The sequence below is a fragment of the Coturnix japonica genome, chromosome 4 (assembly GCF_001577835.2).
Source record: "Coturnix japonica isolate 7356 chromosome 4, Coturnix japonica 2.1, whole genome shotgun sequence".
In the NCBI taxonomy this organism is placed as follows: Eukaryota; Metazoa; Chordata; class Aves; order Galliformes; family Phasianidae; genus Coturnix; species Coturnix japonica.
Window position 1 is genome coordinate 63023443 of NC_029519.1, and position 21541 is coordinate 63044983.

At 39.5% G+C, this 21541-nt stretch overlaps 1 protein-coding gene across 1 annotated transcript; it reads right to left on the reverse strand.

Moving 5' to 3' along the window:
* Positions 1-912: 912 nt before the first annotated feature.
* On the reverse strand, positions 913-18094 carry PGM2 (phosphoglucomutase 2). The gene is made up of 14 exons (XM_015862498.2): positions 17944-18094; positions 14956-15123; positions 14042-14148; positions 13647-13731; positions 12091-12174; positions 10963-11156; positions 9901-10090; positions 9121-9218; positions 7258-7438; positions 7064-7157; positions 6647-6776; positions 4957-5146; positions 4189-4322; positions 913-3427 (listed from the first exon to the last, which is right to left on the reverse strand). Exons 1-14 carry the CDS (start codon positions 18013-18015, stop codon positions 3325-3327), a joined length of 1830 nt encoding a protein of 609 aa, XP_015717984.1. The 5' UTR covers positions 18016-18094; the 3' UTR covers positions 913-3324.
* Between the last annotated feature and the right edge of the window lie 3447 nt (positions 18095-21541).

Below are 21541 nucleotides of genomic sequence, written 5' to 3' on the forward strand. Positions count from 1 at the left end.
GGCTGCTGCGGCTGCACCCTTTGAAGCACATCTATATGCAAACAGGAAGTTGCAAAGTTCCACCCAGTTACTTTCAGAGCTGAAGTTCCTCCATAGCTGGGCAACAGATGAGAAGTAAAAATTTGAATCATCAAATGTGGGTATCCACGTTGTTCTCCCTTGAAAATATTGATAATTAATTTCTAGTGCTATTATACAAAACAGTCTTAAGTCTTTATTTGTGTTTGGGTCATGCGGATCTGTTTAGTACCTCGTTAAGGGCAAGATACTGAATGTTCTGTAGTCCTGACTTAAATGAGCTCTAGTAAGTACCACATTCTTATCCAGTGACACTGTATCTCCAGCTGGTATCATATATGGTCCCAGACATTCCACAAACCAAATCTGAGTGCTACTGTTATAATAGCTGTTCGCCTGTTTCCTACTCTGTAAGAATGTACGACAGCAACAGTAGCTGGTGATTATCTTCACAGACAAGAGACTTTCTGTTATCACTGACCATGAGTAAAAAGTCCAAAAGAGTTGAGCTCCTATTACAAACCCTGCCTGCTGCCTCTGTACGTTCATGCTTTCAGATTTCACAATTAACCCTCCCCCCTTCCTTGCCATAAATACATCTGAAAATGAGTTACCAGGGGTTGTGTGAGTATCTGAAGCTTCTCCTTTTGTGTGGAAGCTGCTGTTGCTATGCCATCATTTATGTTACTTTATATCTAGGTGGGCGTTAGGTCACGATTGGATATTTTAATAGGCTCATCCCATTGTGCAGCGTTCTGACGGTGCATGACCTGATTTCAGTCACCCACCAATCACTGTACAAAAGAGACATGCTGGCTTCTGCTTGGAAGTTGAACAGAAATACTGCCCTTGATGAATTTGTATGCTTACACTGTACAAAGAAATAGTATGACAGAAAGTGACTACTTAGTTCAATGAAGATTACCTCCAGTTCTCTAAGTGAATTAGTTACAGATTTAAGCATACTAGTAGAATATGAAGAAATTGCTTATATGTTCAATGACTTAATAGATCATTCCAGTTGTCCCTATATGAGGTTTTGTTTTGTTTTTGCAATTCAAGTACAATACTTGTATGCTTCACAATCTGCCGTGGACAAAGTTCACAGCCTGTATGAAGGATGAAATCAATACATTTCCTTCTGGCCAAACTGCTTATTGAAAGAAAAATGAAACTAAATTCAAGGATAGTGTTAAGTTGTGACTACTAAACAAACTAATAACATTAAAGTCATTAAAGCGAAATTCATCAGTCTAACAGCATTGTTAGGCTTTTACTTTTATGGCAGAGATTAAAGTATTGTACTCCTTAATTTCAAGGCATTTTCTTCCCAGCCTCACAATCCCAATTTCCTCTTGGATCAAATGTTTACAGCTGCTGTTGAGTTGTGTTGGAATTACAAATGTTAGCCTATTGTAAAGACCAGTCTCGTTCTTCATATTTCCTCAATTTAGGGATGCATCTCTCTGGTAGTAGCCAGGAATTCCCTGCCTCTTGGGTTCAGTCCAGGCTCCAAGCTTTCTTTATTCTTGTCCTGACAATTGCCATTTCTGGATAAAACATCAGTGCCTCTGCTCTGATGTTCTCTGATGTAATGATTCCCAGCAGGACAGAAGTAATTAATGCCTGCAGCTAGAATCTGGCCCATGTAGATCATCCACAGGTAACAGCACCAGCCCAGGAGAAGCCCAGCATATCGCAGGAAGCTGAACAACACACCAGGCCATCTGGATCTCCATAGCATCTCTCAGCCTCAGCTCACAGTGATCATGCTGTGTCTGCATTCCCCAACCAAGCTGCTCTTAGAAGCACTGACCAACATCACCTAACCAGCTTGTGCACAGGCATTGGTTTTTAATGAAGCTCATGGTGAAGTACCATGCAAGAAACTGTGTTTTGTAAGACAGCCTATGGTTAAGTCATGTGCCACATGTTAAATCCTACCAAGAGCAAAATTCAAGTTTCATCCCAGTATCTGTCCTTCCACTTCCCTAACACTAGGTTTCAATGAACAGTACAAGCCCTTTCCTTAATATTCTTATCAGTTTAAATAAGACATTAATTTTCTGTACCATGCAGATAGACCTCAGTATGAACAGTGCAGATACTGGCTTTGACTGTTTAGCCAAGAAAAACTGAAGCATCAGCCAAAGAATGCAGGGCTTAATCCTTCCTTGTATCTTCCAATTAGAACTCTAAAGTTTGTAAGACCAAAGCAGGTATCAAAAATTCTTTCCTTTGCATCTTAGCTAGCAAGGTAACCCAGTATTACATGGAATTCTGATGAATAATTTGCTAAATTTAATCTATGCTTGACCTAGCAACTAAGCACCATCATGGTATACCAGGAGTTATGGTGTGGAGGTTTCTGTACCCAAGACGTACCTGGGCTGCTGGAGCTACACACTGATACTCAGTGCAGAACAAAAATAAATAAATAACGTATAGCAAAGTCAATTGGTAACCACTACGCAACCCTCTCAGACTCTGCAAGTACAGATGACCGCACACAATGAAATGGAAATTTCTGCTCTAAATTCAACATACAGAGTTATGCAGCAAAATCTTGTAGCATACAGCATGACAGGATCCATGGGCTAGGTACTGACCTAATCATGCTCAGATCAACAAGGCAACAGAAAGGCGTATATAGATGCACTCTGTCCCAGCATGTTCACGGTACTGAAAGGCATGTTTCACACTTCTAAGAAATAAGAGTTTGGCATACTTAGCATCTCCAACTTGGAGTTTGCTATGTAGTCCTATCCCACAGCAGAGACCCTCCAGAAAATGTACTGTGACTTCCTTGTTTATTTGGGCCAAAGTCCCCTGCCAAAAGACCACTACATTCTGAAACACTGAATCTAAGTCCGTCACAGTTTCACTACAGGCTTTTAGCTCTTATTAACAGCAGCACTTGCTTTGCAAATCGAAACCTAGCTAGAGTTTCGTATTATCAGATCACCCACAGACAAAAGATAGGTTTCCCCCAAACAGGCTGCATTTCAGAAATCAGGATATTACTTAGAGTATTTAATTAAACAAGTTTTGATTGAAATACATTTGCAGACAACTTTAGGTGTATAAGCTGACTCTGATTTTTTTGGTCCTTCAAGGGTAGACATGCTTCCCTTTCAAAACAAGATACTAATTTCAACAGTGTGTAGAATGAATCTTAATAAAAGCAGAAGTCTTTTTTTAGTCTGAGTTCTCAGATGTTTGGTCCTAAAAATCCTTACTTGTTAAATAATGCATTTTTAATGCTGTGAAAATACCAAATACAATGAAGGTAGTAATTGTGCTATTTTACTCAGTCTTTCGTTGAAGATTGTTTTTCTCTGGTTGAAAGAAATGTTTTTCAAGAGCGTTGACCAGTTCATCCAGTTCTTTCTTCAGCTGCTCAATGTCACTATGAAACAAAATCCACATAGAATAGAAAACCTGTCACAGTGGAGTAGCTAAACAGCACATTTTCAGTTTGAGGTATTGTTTTAGACAGTTTTTAATCAATGATAAAAGCATATCTACTTGAGTTCTTAGAGCCTCCTATAGTAAGCATTAATGTTCACTTCCAGTTGATGCGTGAAAGGCACTTAAGACTACAAAAAAAGCCATAAATCTACAACATAATCTAAAATAGAACAACAGCCAATTTGAGTCTAGAGTATCTTCTACTACATTACAAATCATATGCATTTAGTAACTCCACCTCATGTGCTTAATAGTATTTTCAGGTTAATTGTTAAGAAAGCATTATTATCATTAGAGTAGCAGTTGCTTATCTTTCAGTCTACATGACTTCCCAAGGTATTACTCAAGGATATAATTACTAAATAAACTGGTTTAAAATATGCAACTATAGATAAAGTGTAGTAGTACAAGCCTAAAGCAACAAGATATATGTTAAAAAAGAGGGAGCATATCCTCTTTCATTTAAAACAGAATGTTTTTCTTGATCTTATTTTTACTGAATGTGAAGCCAAGTTTAAAGAAACTTCAGTGGCAAAAGAATTATTCAACACATTTATCAGGATTGAAGCTTTATGCATATTTGCAGAATAATAAAAGTGACTGTAGTAAAATTATTCGATCATGAAGAGCCTTTTCCCCACCAAAACAATACAGAGAAGCCAATCAGCCCCTATCATTTACCCCTGTAGGTGACAATACCTGTTTCCAGGAGGTGCACAAAGTTCCGAATAGTATTTGATTTTTGGTTCTGTTCCACTGGTTCGCATTGTGGCCACTCCTCCATTAGCAAAAGTGAATGTAATCATTTGACTACTTTTACTTGTAGGAAGTATCTGAAAATAGTAAGAGTGTATATATATATTTAACATTTACAAAGGGACTATAATGAATTCAAGACAAAACACATGATGTGATGTCATATAATGTAACTGATGCATCACATCAGAGCAAGCTGTGCTCTGTTTTCATCACTGTGACTTGTAGTCTTGTAACTACAGCACGCAAATCACAATGTTACCCTCAATCTGGTAGTAAAACTGCTGTTACGTAGTACCATTAGGTAGCTCATCTCAAATCTAGTCAACATTTCAACTGTAAACAGAAATTGTTCTATGACAGGCTTCACCCAGGACAAAAATAAACACGAACCACTTAGCTTACACTTTTAACAAGTTAATGCAGGATTGCTGCAGCACTACAGCAAGACCCTTCTACCTCCCTGTATAGACTGCCACCTTGGGGGTGGGAGGGGAGGGGGGGGAAAAGAGAGAGAGGGAGACAGGGAAAGAGATAGAAGAATAGGAAAGGAAAAAAATTATCCTTGATTTATTCCCCATCAAAACAAAACAATCACCACAAATCCAATTCGATTTATGGTCAGGTTTGAATGTATGTTTTAGGGTATCTCTGTAGAATATTTGTATATGTACATATTTACACATGACTGTATGGTAAAAGTCCACTTACTGCTTTTTGATCAGGCTGGCTGCTGTCGTACCCAGTAGTTAGATCTCTTATTCCAGAAACTTTAAATCTACCACAAGATTTTGGATATGTGTCTTTTCCATCATAATTCCTAAGGTTGTCAAAAAGCTGCTGAATCACTTTAGGATCATGGCAGATGAAATATGAAGCTTTGGTAATATGGAAGCCATATCTGTGAAGACATGATACCAATCACTTGAAGAAGCAACAGTCTTATTAGCTGTACACCACATACATTAAACAACATTCTATAAAGGAAGAATCTATGGCTAATTGTAGCATAAGGTTCACCCTGTTACAAGGTTTTAAATGTGTTGACAGTTCAATTGCTCCATTTACATACTTGAAGAGGGATACAAATTTCCTTAATAACTGAAAGTGAGAAACTTTGCTTCTAAACCAGAAGAAAAAACGATGCCATGAGGAGATCTAAATACACAGGAAGAGAACAAAATAGGTACAGATATGTAACCTTGAGTGGACACCAGCTGACCTCTTCTGAGCAACAGAATTTCCAGACAAATTTCAGAAGCTGCTTTCCCATTGAAGTGCTTCTATTAAACTACACTTTCTGTCTATAATCTCTTTACATTATTATCTCCTTACATTACCTATTTGCTACCAAGTAGCATGATGCCGAATCTGCATCAAAAACAAGTTGCCTGCTAGCACTGAATTTTCAGCACAGCATGTTGTTGGAAAGCATACAAACCTGGACTCGTTCTTTCAGTGACTCTTCCTAAAGATAAAAAGTTGATGAGAATCTTTGATGCCAGGGGAAGCCTGAAGGACAGAAGCTTTCACTAGCACTGTTATGTTCATGCTAGAAGTCTGGAAGGCTTCTGAAACAGCTATATATTTATAACTAAATGAACATCTTGAAGGTCAGTAGTTGTTAAATCAATCTTGAGAATCCAACAAGGGAATTAAAAAAGCCTACCTTATATTTGAAACAAATGATGAACCTCCTTTTCCTTATCTACTTCAGCTTTGAGATGGGGTAGTAGTGATAACAGACCCTCTTTACTATACCTCCAAAATACTAAATAGAGTTTCTTCTACTCTACAAGCAGTTCACCTGACAACCCTGACCAGAAAAGAAGGGAAAAGAAAAATGGAATGCTATACTAGCCAGAAACAATAAGAAAACATCGATAACCTCAACACAAATCAAGAAAAGCTCTGCCATTCCAGTTATCAAGCGTCTGTTAATAAGATAGAGTTGTTTTCTTTCCTGAATGTCTGCAGGTTTTCCACAAATGGTGACCACGTGCAAGTGACATGAACAGTCTTCTGCTGAAGTGCATCTATAGGATGCTTTCATGCTAAATAAGTTTGACCTTCTCAGCAGCTATTTACACTGTAGACAGGTGGTACTGCTAAGTTCCACTTGGTTACACATTCTGATTCTGAAGGCAACCCGAATTTCTGCAGGTCTTTGAGTGTGTTAAAAGAAAAAGAAAAAAAGAGTGCCTCATATTCAAAGCTTTCAGAGGAATACCCAGTTGGATATAACAAGTAGAGCCAGTCATAGCACATCAGCTGAATCAGCTCAAATCCGGGTATTCAGGAGCAGAAAGAACATACACTATCAATCAAAAAATGAAAGACAGAATAATATAGTCAAAATTCTAACTACATTTGATGATTAGACAATTATAATCAAACTCACTCATCATAGACAGCCTTCAGCTGCTGAGACAATGACAAATTCCTGGTTGCCAAAAAGCTAGCCATCTCTGCAGTTATAACAGCAGCACTGACACCATCTTTGTCCAGAACAGCGGGGCAGCACATATACCCTAAACAAAGAAAAAATCATATTTATCATTTATATATTTGATGGATGATGATGATGATGATGATGATTATTATTGTAGAGAATGGTGCTACTAAAGACTTATATGCGCCTGGTTCAACATCACCATAGTTGGCGCTAAGCAGAGATTAGGATTGCATACTAGCAATACCAATCAGCCGAGTGGATGATATTAATAACTTCCATTAGGGTCAGCACTAGATTGCCATTTTTGAGAGTAAAGCACTTTCAATGTTTTAAAGGATACCAGAACATAGTATACTTTCTTACCAATGGCCTCTTCAAATGCAAAAAGAACAGCTTTTCCTTGATCCATGAGCTGCTTGGCACGGTTACCCATCCACTTAAAACCTGTCAGCGTCTCCTACAAAAGCAATGTCAACAAAACCCCACAGACATTAAAAATAAAAGCAAGGAGTAGGAAAGCAAATAAAAGTATATCCAGTAGCCTTCCAACAACTTACCTCAAAATGAAAACCTTCCTTTAGTGCAATTGCTCTCAGGATTTTGGAAGAAACTGTGCTTGATAACATGTAGACGTCTTTAATGGAACGAGCATCCCTATTTTGATTTTTCCAGCAAGTGAAGATCCACCAACCTAACAGAGCTCCCAGCTCATTTCCAGAAAACACCTTCCATTCACCACTGGGGAGAGAGAGAGAAAAAAATAGAGAATTTAAGGACAGTAGTGGAAAAACTTCTTCTGGTTCCTACATACATGAAAACTAGCAAATAAAACTACCACACTTGAATTCCAAGTAACAGCAACAAGATACCTCATGTTCATTAAGAAAAAAAAAGAATATTCCCCCAAAGAGTCCTGGAATGGTTATTGTCCTTCTCCATCATATGCACCAGCTAATGAGCTTAACCAAATACCAAAAAAAGTGATATTTTGGGTATATTTTAAATTAAAACCCAAACAAACAAAAACACAACAAGAAAAAAACAAAACAAAACACCACAACCCAGCAGATACAAATGATAAAAATCAATGATTAAAGACATACACAGACATGAAAATATACTTTTCATGTGATCAGTATTTTTGGTTGACTTGGTGACAAATACTTTTATTTAATGACAAATATATCAATCTGTCACTGAAATAAAACCCCAAACCTTATATATATGTACACATATACATAAATGGATCCATTGTTCTAACACAAAAAATTGAACAAAAAAGGAAAAAACAGATGTCAAAACTGCCCACAAAATCCCAATCATGAAAGGGGAGAAAGACACTGTCAGACTGACAAAAATCTAGACCTACAGTAAAAAATACCTGTTGTGAAAGCAAAGCAGATGCACTCTCCTGCACTTATTGATGCCAGCAGGCATTAAGCAATACACAGCAACAATTTAGCATTAGAATGTGTTCTAGCAAGGGTTTCTGTCAAAGAAGTACAGATACCATAGAAGCTTATATTAGTATTTCATTAGTAGATGAAAAGCTACAGTGGAATTTAGAAATAAAGCAGGATCACAATTTAGGTGACTATTAAAAGTGGCTAAACAACTAGCAAAGCAGCAGCAGAATGAGAGCACCATACTCTCAGTAGTGGTACACACAGTAAAGTAACACCCCTTCCGAGTATCTGGTGGCCATAAGTTTTAAGACAAAAAAGCACAGGCAATTTTGCGTTCTTGTTTTAACTCATCATAACTAGCACAAACTAAAGCTTTTTATGAATTTTCCTCACTGCTCAGTTGCCAGCTAAAGCTGGCATGTGCCAAACTCCAGGATATCTCAGCTAACATTTCCAGTGATAGAATGGAGAGCGTCAGTTAGCTCGTTCTACTTAAAGAGACAGAGAAGCCTGCTTAGATCATGCTGTGAAGGCAAAGGGTAAAAAAACAAAACCAAAACCCAATAAACAGAAAGGCCAGTACCAACAAACAAACCGACTCTTCTTTATTCCTGAGATAACCTGGTAACTACAGAAGTTGTGCATAATATTCAAGTTATTTCTCAGTAAACAAAGTATGAAAGAATGTTTATCAGTCTTCTGAAAAATTTCTATCTGAAAACCTAGCTTTAAAGAGGTGAAACAATCACAACAGTTCACATATTTCTGTTCATACCTCAAGTGCAAATGTCAAATAACTATTCAGGCTTTCTACGGACTCTAATTTTAGTCACTATTTAATTCACCACTGTGGTCTTCTGCATAGAGTCCCCTCACATTTCTATACAGTTTTAGTCTAGAAAGGACAAATGTGATTATCCTGCCTTCCTCTGCACCATGGATAGCCAAACCCCCTCCAATTACTCTAATGTTTAAGTCCAAAGTATAAATGGTTATGTTTATTTGTTGCCATACCTTTCTTGTTTCTCTGCCACTGCAAGTCGATCAGCATCTGGATCATTTGCTAAAATGATTTTTGCCCCATCTTTTTCAGCCAAAGCAAAAGACAAGGTCTGAAAACAGTGGTAAACAACATCAGGAAAGTATTAATAATACTCCCAAATGTTCTCACATCCTTTACAGACTTGAAATAACTTTCCCAGTTTATTTCATCTCAAACACTCAACGTCATGATGAGTCTCAAACAACATTTAACCAATTTACAGGATATAAGCCTGGCAACAGCAGAGCACAGGCAGGATATTTAACTTTACCTGTATCATTCTGCTGTTGTTGTTACAGCCAATAGGATCTTTACTAAAAAAATGATCAGACTCATATCAGAAAATCTGGTCTCCTTGTTGTCAGGATTGCCCCGATCCAATTGTAGTTTGATAATAACTTCAGCCTTTGTCTTTCAGACGTAAGCTGTAAAAACTTTTCAAAATTGACTATGAAGTTCTCTACTTTCTGCTTATTCATTTATTTTACAGAGGAATTCTATCACTGTGCTCCACGTGCAGATGGTGCACATTCTGTTAGCAGAATAAAGTACAATTTATAGTTACGGATAATTGGATAATTATTACCTGCCTGCCTCATAGCGAGTTATGAATTTTAATGAAATGATACCAGGAAATTCTTTGATAAATGTAAAAATAGACCAGAAATAAGCACTGAGACATTGCAATTACTAAAAACTACATATAAACACTGTACTTAGAATATTAGGAAATATTAATGACATATATTTACCAGAACACCTTTGCCTTCTTCAGGATTTGGATACTTCACCGTGGGAAATTCTGGATCAGGATCCTTCTGCTCCGGAACAGCAAAAGGAGGTCTAAGATCAAATGCCTTGAAGGCCAGCTGCACAAATTTATGACCTACACCATGCACAGAAGTATGAACAAATTTCAGGTTTGTTTCCTTGTTTATATTCCTGAAAGAAAAGAGATTAATAATAAAAACTTGAGTATGGCAGAACATTCTGCATGAAAATTCACTGTGTTCAGAACCCAGTGTGACTAAGTATTCTACAGTACTGTCAACATGATAAACTAAAGGAGGTCAGATTTTAAAGATGTCAGCTTCTAGACTGGTTTAATCTCACTTTTCAGATCTGCAAGTCACTGTAGGTATCCAATGTTCTGGTACATGCAAATTACTGGAAAGAGAGTAATACACTCTATACACCCCAAAGGAGGTGAGTAGAAAATAAATACAACTGACTGATTCCTCATACCCAACTCTGGAATGTAAACCATCTGATCACAGGTAGTTAAGACTGTGATGTAAACAGGCAAATGTAATAGGTTGCTGCTCATTTAATTTACAAAAAGAAACATCCACTTAATTTTATTGAGTAAAGATTATACCAAGCAAGTGACAGCAATACATATGTGCAAAGCTACCAAGGTCACCAGAAACATATGCAAGACTAGAATGACAGAGCACGACCTCCTTCTATCAGAACAGTCTGGCTCACTTTAAGGCAATAAACCCAGAACATTAAATTACATAGTCAGCCTTAGCTTTCCCCTAGCTGCACACAGTCATTTGGCTGATTCACAATCATATTATTACAGGAAGATAATATAATGAGAAACTTACCTTACTGTTTTAGATTCTTGCCAGACTAAGTTTATGAACTGACTTATTAAGTAATGATACAGCTGCCAGTATTATCAGAAAAGATCACAAGAATGCAAATACAGGGATGAAAAATACAGCAGAATCACAGCTGCCTTGTCTTAGATCAGTTTAAACTGCCATGAAAAATCCCGTATTCTTAACAGAGGTAACATTACTCACCTATGAAAGCACTGTTTCTGTATGTCTTTGAAATATTCCTTATTGATAGTGGCATACGGGTCATGAAGTAGCACACTGCTGTCAATTTGTTTATCATCCCAAGCCTGAGGCCATGGCTCCTTATTCTCCTCAATAGCTTGAGAAATTCCTTTGTCATGATGGGAAATTATCTGAGCACCATTTTCCCAGTAAACCTAAACGATAATAAGGGTAAGAGCTCATTTTTGTCATTAATACAGTTGAATAGCTTTGCCATTTTTTGTTGGCTAAGATATATTTGATAGAATATTATGGTAAATTCTACTGAAGTATAACCAGAGTAATTCTCTGTTCTTATTCTCAATGTTTCCTCTGAAATCCCACTTTTGTTCTACAAAAAAGCTATTAGGTTTTATCAGAGCACACTGAAATTCATGATGAAACACAAAATAAGGCTGAGCTCACTTACTGAGAAGATTCAAATATCAACCTGTCTGCTAGCTTTGGAACTGAGAAATTCCCTAAGACATTTCCTCTCAGTGTTTAGATAATCATTAAATAAGAAACGATGCTTTAGAGGAAATAAGTGTTGAAATAGGAACAGACAGTGAGAAATCAGCTTGTCTAATACCTCGCTTTTCTATTATAAAAGACAAAGAAAGACCTCCTAACCTTTGTTTTTGTATTCTGGAAACAGTCTGTATATGACTAGTCGAGGTATGCCATTGGCAGACAGGCCGCTCAGCCATCTATCATTTGTTTCTTGAAACACACACAAAAAAAGGCATGCTGATAATTGTATCATTTAGCAAAAGAAAAACTGTACCATGTGAAATTAATGGAATTTAATCCAAGTGTTTTTTTACAAGCAGCTCATTAAGCTTATTAAATATTTTAAAGCATTCCAAAAGTTCCAGAACTATACTTATCTTTCTGCTTTATAGAGCTATTAATTATGTTATTACTATAACGTGTTACTAGCTCTAGATAGATATGTTTAGATCTAGATCTCAAGAATCAAATTACCTATTCATTTGGTCAATAATACAATTGGAACTGCATGCAGTAGTATTAAAAGCTCTACGTGGAAAAAAAAATGATTAAAAAACAATGAAAATGAAAAAAAAAAAAAAAATAATTTAGGAATACCTTGTAACCATTATCTTGCTTTGGATTATGAGAAGCTGTCACCATAATTCCAGCACAAAGCTTCAGATGAGTTACCGTATATGGCTGAAACAAGAAAAGATTAACTGAACTGGAATATGAAAAACATTACAGAAGGTTTTATGGTATATAAATGAGAGTACTTCCATACTGCCAAATAAAAAGATCAGGATATGATTCCTACAGACTGAATCCCTAAAGGAACTACACTTACTCCACCAGGATCCACGTGGTACAACCTTAGCTCTCACCATTACTCCAAATTTACCATAAACACACCAGGTGTACGTAGTGCTGTTTCAGATACTTTGTGGCTCACTAGAGTAACATTTTTACAGAAGGAAGCAGAATGCATCTGCTGTGCCCTGCAGAATGACATGAAACAGTTCAGAGCTTTAAGAGTGTAAAGTGTTGGGGTAATGACAGAAGTCTGTGTAGGGTAACGAGAACTAAAACTGCAGCATTCTCTTCCACAATGTCCTGTGAGAGCAGTTCTTGGAGCAGGAAATAAACCTGGGGGCCTGGTCATTGCTCAGCTGAACATGATCCAGTAGTGTGCCCAGGTGGCCAAGAAGGCCAACAGCATCATGGTTTGTATCAGAAAAAGTACTGCTACCAGATGCAGGGAAGTAATTGAACCTCTGTATTCAGCACTGGTGAGGCCATACCTCAAGCACTGTGTTCATTTTTGGGCCCCTTGCTATAAGAAGGACATTGAGGCCCTGGAGTGTGTTCAGAGAAGGTCAACTAACTGATGAGGGGTCTGGAGCACAGGCCTTATGAGGAGCTACTGAGGGATTGTTCAGTCTGGAGAAGAGGAGGCTCAGGGGCGTCTTTATTGCTCTCTATAACTACCTGAAGGGTGGTTGTTGTGAGCTGGGGTTCAGCCTCTTCTGTAACTAGTGATAGTTAAGAAGATAGTGGAAGAAAACTGTTTGGCAGAGAGCTATTATAAACTAGTCCAAGCAGATAGAGTGACCTGAAAATAAAGCATTATTCATGACTAGAGGTCCAGTTCAAGTTCAATCCCGGCTATTCAACAGGAAATACAATCAGCTATAGCTCATGCAACACTGCTTTAAGTTGTCTTGTGAAGCATGTGGCCCTAAATCTACCAAACCTTGTATCAATACAAGCATGTTATATACGAAGTCTCCACCCCTCCATATCCTTATGGGTCCCTTCTAACTCAGATATTCTGCGATCCCCATGGGTCTCTTCTAACTCAGGATATTCTATCACTCTGTTAAGTGAGAGACTATGAAATGACTTCTTCAAGAAATGTGCCTGAAAGCATGAATGAGTACAAATGAATGAGTACAAATACAGCTCACTGTCACAGATTTTCTACTCAGCTTCTTCCTTCTACTGCTATGGATGGTGTAAATCAAACCTGTCTAAGTAAGCAGAAAGCAAGCAGTCTAAGCAGTCAGAACTTAAAAAGTTCAAAATGTCTTGTCTACTTTCCCTTAATATAAGTATTTATTTTTGATATCTCACAGAATTAGTGTGTATATAAAAAGATTTAATAAACATACCACAAAAGGTGTTGGTGTTATGTCAGAGAAGAGATAAACTGGAACTCCCTGACTGATGAACGTATTAGCAGCAAGTCTTGCAAACCTAAATAACAAGAAAAGAAGCCTAGGAAATATGTTCATTCTCTCATCCGTTTCCTTGAGTTTCAAAGATTTTCCTCTCCTCACTCCAATTTATGAAATAAATGAAGGAAATCATTATACACAACTTAAATGTGTTCCTTCCCTATTCCTTATAGACAAAACAAAACTATAAAAACTTCCTTGGTATTAAGAAAATAAAAATACTATAAATCCCTCAAATTCTTTCTAGAGAAAGAGAAAATGCTGTTGAAGCAGTTATGAGACCATGAAGCATCATGTAAGACATCTACAAGATACTACCTGAAAAGTACCTTTTGCTACTACCTCCACTTGAAAGGTGGGCACGAGCATCAAATCCGATCACAACTCCTCTCTTTTTCAGGTCACTGAAATTCTTCTCAAGGTATCTGCAAAATCCCTGAAGGCAATAACAAATTCACTTCATTAATATAATCTCAGTATTCCATTTATCATTGGATTAAGATGACTGCTGAGATGTTGACATTTCACTGCACACATCTCACTGAACTGGATGGGGACTCAATTCATAGAGGATCAAGAAACACCACAGAATGACAAAAACCTTCAAACCAATATAATAAAATTTGATAGCATTTAAGCACATTTCTAAAAATCAGAACCAGCTCCAGAAAGAACCACTTAACGTGGTTAGTCTGATCTGCAGATTCAGAAATCATTTATTCTTTAAGGTATCACATAAGGAAGTGAACAACTGGCCAGCATTTCAGTTGTGGTTTAACCCTGCCTGTGGTAGCTTAACACCACTCAGTCGTTCACTCTGTACAACTGCTTAGCAGGAACCATAAATATCAGGGTGTTATCAACATGGTTCTTCTCCTAGAGCCAAAACACAGCATCATACCAGACACTCTGAAGAAAAATGCAGCCCTGCTGAAACTAAGACAGAATTGAATCTCACCCTTAGTAATGGAGGATGCTTGTTTAGTACAAGATACAATGATTTGCCAGCAGTACAAGCTACAGTAATTTTAAAGACTTTGTTTTTCAAGCTCCCTCCAGGTAGACTGGCTTTAGTACCTATACATGTACATAAGTTCAGCCAAATGCTGGCCAGCTCTCTTCTTTCTGTTTCGGTTTGTAAAAACCATGTACTTCCCTAGAATGCGCATTTGCTTGTCATAAGGGAGGCCCTTCCATTCCTGGATCCAACCAGCTGAATGAGATAATACGATGAATACAATACCTGAGTTGTCTGGATAATAGTCAAGTCATTCATGTGAGAAATTCCTGCTCCCATGGCAGCCCGGAGCCCAGCTGTGCCAAATTCCATTCGGGAGCCAAAGTATTTCTGTAGTTCTCCCACATTTCCTCCAGCAAGTACTTCCTTCACTATTGCAGAAGTTTTGGGATTCTGTAGATAGAAAATTCAGACATTCTAATAAGTGTTTTGTGGGGGTGTGTAATTGTTGTTGGAGTTTGCTTTGCTTTCTTTGTTTGTTTAAATACATTTAAGCTCCTTAATAGAACTGACATTCTTCCCCATGATCTCTGCTGGCTTAATACATTTGGTATTACAACATGATGCACCACGTCAGAAACACCAGAACTTTGGCTACATCTTCTGAACTTAAAATCAGTACAAGAAGGGCAGTAACAAAACCAAATGGACGGGGCAGGAGATAAACAATTTGCACACAATGTATCTGTAAGTGGTGCTTGTGAAAATCCATGAAGTGCCACAGTCAGATACAGCTCAACTATCACAGTCAAATTCTCACACTGTGAAGTGCAGTGAGAGAAAGGTCCCATCGCACTTGCTATGAATGATGAGAAGTTTCTTTTCTAAGTCTTCCTCCTGTTGGTGAATTGCTTGCATGACACAACTCCTATCGACTCTTCAGTTTTGGAATTAGTGAAGTCTTGTATGCTCCAACATCTCAATAATGTGGGATTTGTCAGGCTTAACATCAGTTCGATTTCCTGAACGCTGATGAGCTAGGAGGACAGATGGCACTCACTCTCCAGGCACCAAGCAACAGCGTTATGCAAAGCAGCAGTGTGCTCCTCGGGTTACTCACAGCACCATTACGTGCACTTCACGCTGGAGTACAAAGATTATTATTTCCAAATGAACATAAGCTTTGATTTCTGGTCAACCAACTGACCTCGAGAAAGTCAAGGACTTGATTGCTTCTTGGATAAGCTAAATATGCTGAGATCAAAGGAAGGTCTAGCAGATCATCCTGGGCAAAAAAAATCTCTCTCTTTTTTTTTTCCCCTGCAGCTGCAGAACATGCACAAAGCAGTCATGTGGGTAAACTGCTTATAAAAAGATGTGAGGACTCTGCACAAACTGATAGCAGTTTGGATTACCAAGCAAGCCAACTGTGGTTTTCTTAAACATTACAATATGTGGATGCATCCTGCCCTAATTACTGATCTATGCACCTACTGCTGAAGGGCAGACATGACAGTCTAAATAAAAGCTAATGACCTGATAATCAGCAAACCATATACTGCAGGAAAACCATATACAAACCATATACTGAGGAAAAAAGAATTTCTTTTTTCCCACGGAGCAATTAAGTACCCATGAATTATTGACCTCCAGTTTAAGAATTAATAATTTACCAGTCCAGGAATGCTGGCAACTTAAGCTTCCTTGCAGGAACAGGACAAGAGTGTAAGAATTATCAGTCTCTCTGATTACACCAGCAAGTGTTACAATACAAGGAACAACCATCACGACAACTAGCTCAAATGTAACCTTGTCACACAAAATGTTATTTAGCTGAACCCACCCTGACTGAAGGCCCCAGAGATGTTCCGTCAGTGCAAAAGTCCTTCCAATGTTTTAAAGTATCGGGACAGGTACTGAGTTAACAAGTTTCATTTTGAATGAAAACAGAAGCTACCTTCTATCTATGATTTTATGCATGACAATAAGAAAAATGAACAATAAGATACTTATGTAACTCATACGGTGATGAGATAGCCTGTAATACATACAGGAATCGTTACCAAGGTAAAACCTTTCATCAAAGTCAGCAGGACCATTTCCATACATAAAGGTTTGCTCTTGCAAACTACTGTTTTGCAAGAAACATGCTGCTTGTCATCATTAAATATTAACTTCTCCCTTCAAATTAAAAAGCTATCCTTGCCATGAAGGGGACTCTTAAATAAAAAGTTAATAGCGTAAATGGACAAGGGTTATGTTGGATTAAAGCTGTTGCTCAATGCAAACACTGTACGAGTTTCTCCCTGGCAAATAAAATGACAGAGCCACAGCAATGGCACCTCACTATTTTTGAGCAATCAGCACCAACGTATTGCAGACCTGTCAGGAAGTGCTGCACTCATAAGGTGCAATTACTGACCAAGAGCACACCTTCCAAAAAGGTACTTCAGAGGATGTTGGATTAGACCTCAATAGGATTTCGTGAACTAATTGGAATCACCAATTAAAATGATTAGAAGACTGGAATAAAATTAATGTTAGTATGAAAGGTTATTAATATCAGGGGCCCTTTAAACCAGACAGTTCTCTCAAAAATCCATTAAACCGAGAAGAACTTACATAAAGGCTGGCTGTAATCTGAGAAGATAAACTTGCATATATATGTGTGTGTGTATGAATGGTCTTGAAGAAAGCAGGAGGCCACCTACCTACCACCCCTACCTACACACTGTACGGTAATGGGCAAAGGGCAGCCAGGTGTGCTCCAAGTGAGTGAATGGCGTGTGTAGGGACAAGTGCCAACCACCCACAGCACATCCAGGCCTGGTCCATGCAGGAAACACAGTGATGGGCAGCTGCGTCAGCGTTTCCAGTGCACGGCCACGCAGGATTGTTTAGACATGTGGAATATGGAAATAAACACAGATGGTTTTCCGTCTACGTGCAGCACGGTCTGGATCAAAGCAGAAGGCAGCAGGGAGACGTCCTCAGGTGTCTGAATATCTCCGCAGGAACAGACATGATGCACTCTATCGCAATAGCAGGGAAGGGCAGTAAAAGACCCCAGAAGCCCGGACACACCGAGGGCCCGGCAGCCCGCACGCCAGCGGAGCACACGGATGGCTTAAGGAGCCAAAACACGGAGGGACCCGGGGGCTCCGGGGCACGGAGCGCCGCGCATCCGGCAGCTCCTCCGCAACAGGAGCAGTCAGGAACAAGAGCGAAAGGCAGCGCACAAAGCAACCCATCAGGACACCCGCCGCCCCTCACCTTGTCCCACTGCAGCCACTGCTCTGCCTCGCGCCTCAGCGCCGCGTCCCCCGCAGAGCCGTGCGCTGCCATGCCGCTCTCAGCCCCAGCCGCAACAGCCGCCCCGCCGCTTCCCTCTTCCGCAGCGCGTCCGGGGCCGGGCCGCACCGCCTCCACCCCGCCCGCTGCCGGGCCGAGGTCAGGGCCGGGCAGCGCCACTTTCCCAACCCCGGCCGGCAGCGCGCCGAGGGGCGGCTCCGGAGGCGGCGGCTGTTGGCTACTGCCCTCCCGTGGCCGGACCCGGACCGCGTACCCGCAGCGCTCCGGACTTGGTGCGGGCGGTGCTGAAAGACTTTCGTCGTTCTGTTCCCCCTGAGCGGGGCTGAGAACCCGCTTCGTGCACAGAGCTCCTTCAGTATTGCCAATGTTGTTCGTATTAAAGAGTGTTTTTGTTTCAACCCAGATCTTTGTTAATTACACCCCATCAGGTCTGAGTTGCACGTCGTTACCAAGTGATGCGTATTTCTGTTATCGTGTGGACTGTGAATCACGTATTAATGGTATGTGAGAGCAATTAGAATAATGAGTACCCTCTGCATAAATCTTCACAGAAATAATGGGCTGCGGAGATGTTTAGAAACCTGTCAACATCCAGAATCGTTCCCCTGAGTGCGTACAGACAGAAGTGGTTCCACACATTGTGTACAGAGGTGTTAATGGATGTCCTGCTGCACCACTGATCAGAGCAAATAACAGATAACACGCTTTTTGTGTAAGCGAAGATTGATATAGTCACTGAGTCCTTAACTTTGCCAAAGCTCTCCAGCAGTCCAACCAGTGGGAGGAGTGGGAGCAGATCAGCAGGTCCTCAGAGATTCTCCTTTTTCTCTGGAGTGCCTCAAATACGTTTTCTTTCAGACAGCGGAGGAAAAGTGCCATTAGGATTCATCACACAGCATCACTTACTGAATATCTGCTTGAAAGTCCCCATCCAGAACCTTCTGGGACTGCTCTATGATCAGAAAAGCCCAACTCGCAGTGCCTCACTCCAGAAACTTGGAATACCAGTGAGAGGTGGGAGAGGGGGGCATTTTGTTTCTGTAGTACAGACTGACTGGCAGACCATGGCAGACACCACGCAATTAGAAAAACACACATATAGCCCTCACAATAGGGCGTCGTCTTAAATCAGGGAACATTCTCATGCCCCAGTGAGAGGGGAGGGGGAAGCAGGGGAATAGAAGGAAGGATATTGTGGAAATTGCATTCTTAGTTTGAATTCTTGTATTTGTTCTTCATTTCTGTGGCTTACCAGCTAACACAGGATGTGTCCATTTCTTTTATGTTTCCACTTGGATTTTTTTTTTTCTCTCCATTGTTAGGAGTAGGAGATATTTTCTAACTTCCACAGTCCGCACAACCTCCTGGCAGGCGAGTGTTCTTGGTTCCTGTGTCAGCTGAAGGACCAAAATGGGCTTTTTCTTTCTTGTTTTGGGCAGCACTCAGTTTCTACATGGAAGGACAGACTCGATTAGTCCAACAGACAGGGCAGTTAGAGTAGTGCCAGTTCTTTGCCTGTGTATTTTGGATTGCTGCCCTTCTTCTAGGTGTTGCTTCATTTTTAGAGCCCCCGAATATAAGCCCACTTATCAGTTACACAATAATATACATGAACTTGAGCTCATCCCTTATGCCAATGATTCAACTTATGGTCTGACAAAATAGAAATATTAGATGTTTTCATATCACAGATTTAAAGAGAAATGTGCACAGATTATTTTGGCCCAGCAACTCTGAGGAAGAATTGAATGGAGAACAATACTTTCAAGTATGTTCTTCAGTTCTGATATGACTGTAAGTAAACTTCCTTTGTTGTGCAGCCTTCTTGACACCTAAGCACACTTACTAAGCCTATAACCTATAAAATAGTTGTAGAGTTGGAGCTGAAAGGGATTCTGTCTGCTTTGTTGCCCCAAGTTAAGGCAATGTTCCCTTTGCCAGCTTTAGTTCTCCAAATTAGAAGGAAAAAATCTAAAGTAATTGCACCCCAAATACACTGGGAAGATATCCGCCTTGTCAGCACCACATTGTAAGGATTATGGATAAGATTCCCCAAATGTTAAGCTTTTAATCTGACTTGAGCCTCCCAAATGAGTTGTTTCTCAAAACTGCTGAACCTGCAGCCGTTCCCACTGAATGTTCAGGCCTGTAAATACATGACTGAGAGGCACGACAGCAGTATCAAAGGGGAAAGGCAGTCACTTAAAAAAAAACGGGAGCAGTTTGCTTTCATAACACACAGCTACACTTCAGTCTATACTGCCAGAGTTGAAAGAATTGTTTTACTTCCAACAAAACTGAGCTCACATGCAAAGAATTTCTCTGATGTCTCACTGATTGGGGAAATAACATCTGAAACACGCTAAGCTGGTAGTTTCACATTTGGTATAGAAGTCTGCCTTAAGGGGAAGGCATTGCTAAATACCTTTCTTCTGCTACATACATCTACAGTAAAGGAAATTTAAAAGAGGCAGACTCTCATTAGTGCAAATTATTTACTCTTGGTAGAGGAAATAGAGCATGTCTTACAGAGAAACAGTATTTGCATTGCCAGCCTTAAACCGACTTCAAAAAACTGCAAGAGTGAGATACAACCTCCTTTTTAAACAGTTCAGTCATTAAAATTCAAAAAGCTTCAGTAAAAAGGAAAAAGAATAGTTGCAAAATTTACAAAAATAATAATAAAAAAGGTTTCGAAAGGTTTTATTTCCCTTTTCGTGTCAGGGTTCCAAAGGGAAAGAATGGAAAGAATGCCCTCTTCTGGTCATAGCAGAAATAATCCCAGAGATCGTGCGTGTTGGTGCAATGGCTGAGGGAGAACAACATTCACAGTGTCCTGTTTGATAATGCAGGGCTCCTCTTCCTATGATTCAAGGGCAGGATTTCCTTCCAGGTCCAGAGTTGAGCAATAGAGAACAAATGTCAGTGAGCAAAAAGTAGCAGCACTGCTCCTCATCCTGTGGCAGCAGCCCTGTTTCCATGATGCCACATTATCAGCAAACAAAAAGAAACACTGAAAGCCTCATAGCATCTTCATGGATTTGGGAAGCCATCACCTTCCTTCGTGCACAGCTTTCAATTAAAGTTGTATTCAACTAAATGCTACTTTCTGAAGTCCTATTATTAGTATAAGAAAAACTTCAGGAACTTATCATAGCAATACACTTTAGTAAAGACCCAAACGTTGCTATGAGTCTTGGGTGTATATTTTCTTTTCTGCCCTACCTGCCCAAACTGTTAAGAGGAATTAATGTCACCACTTTGGAGAACAACTCCGTAACCATTCCTGTAACAACAGATTTCCCAGGTGTCACGTGCTAGCTCAGTAATGCAGATATCTCACTGGGTATTTGGCTCAATGCCTTCAAGGCTTTACAGGTTGTCTGGAGCCTGGCTTTCTGATTAGCATAATTATGCTCTTTATTTATTTACTTGCCAAATAGAATCCAAGCTACTACTCCCTGGCTGCTTTTGTTTTGCAGGTGATAGGGTCACCACAGGCTGCTTTTGTTTTTGCATGGAAAGATTGCAAGGATACATGATGAAAAGATGAAATCAA

Excerpts from the sequence above, each read along its gene's own strand:
- PGM2 (XM_015862498.2), bottom strand. The coding sequence starts at position 18,015 with ATGGCAGCGCACGGCTCTGCGGGGGACGCGGCGCTGAGGCGCGAGGCA. Across the intron at positions 13,732-14,041 it reads AGTGGAGGTAGTAGCAAAAG|GTTTGCAAGACTTGCTGCTA; the intron begins GTACTTTTCAGG and ends CTTGTTATTTAG. Across the intron at positions 3,428-4,188 it reads TGTGCACCTCCTGGAAACAG|TGACATTGAGCAGCTGAAGA; the intron begins GTATTGTCACCT and ends TTTGTTTCATAG.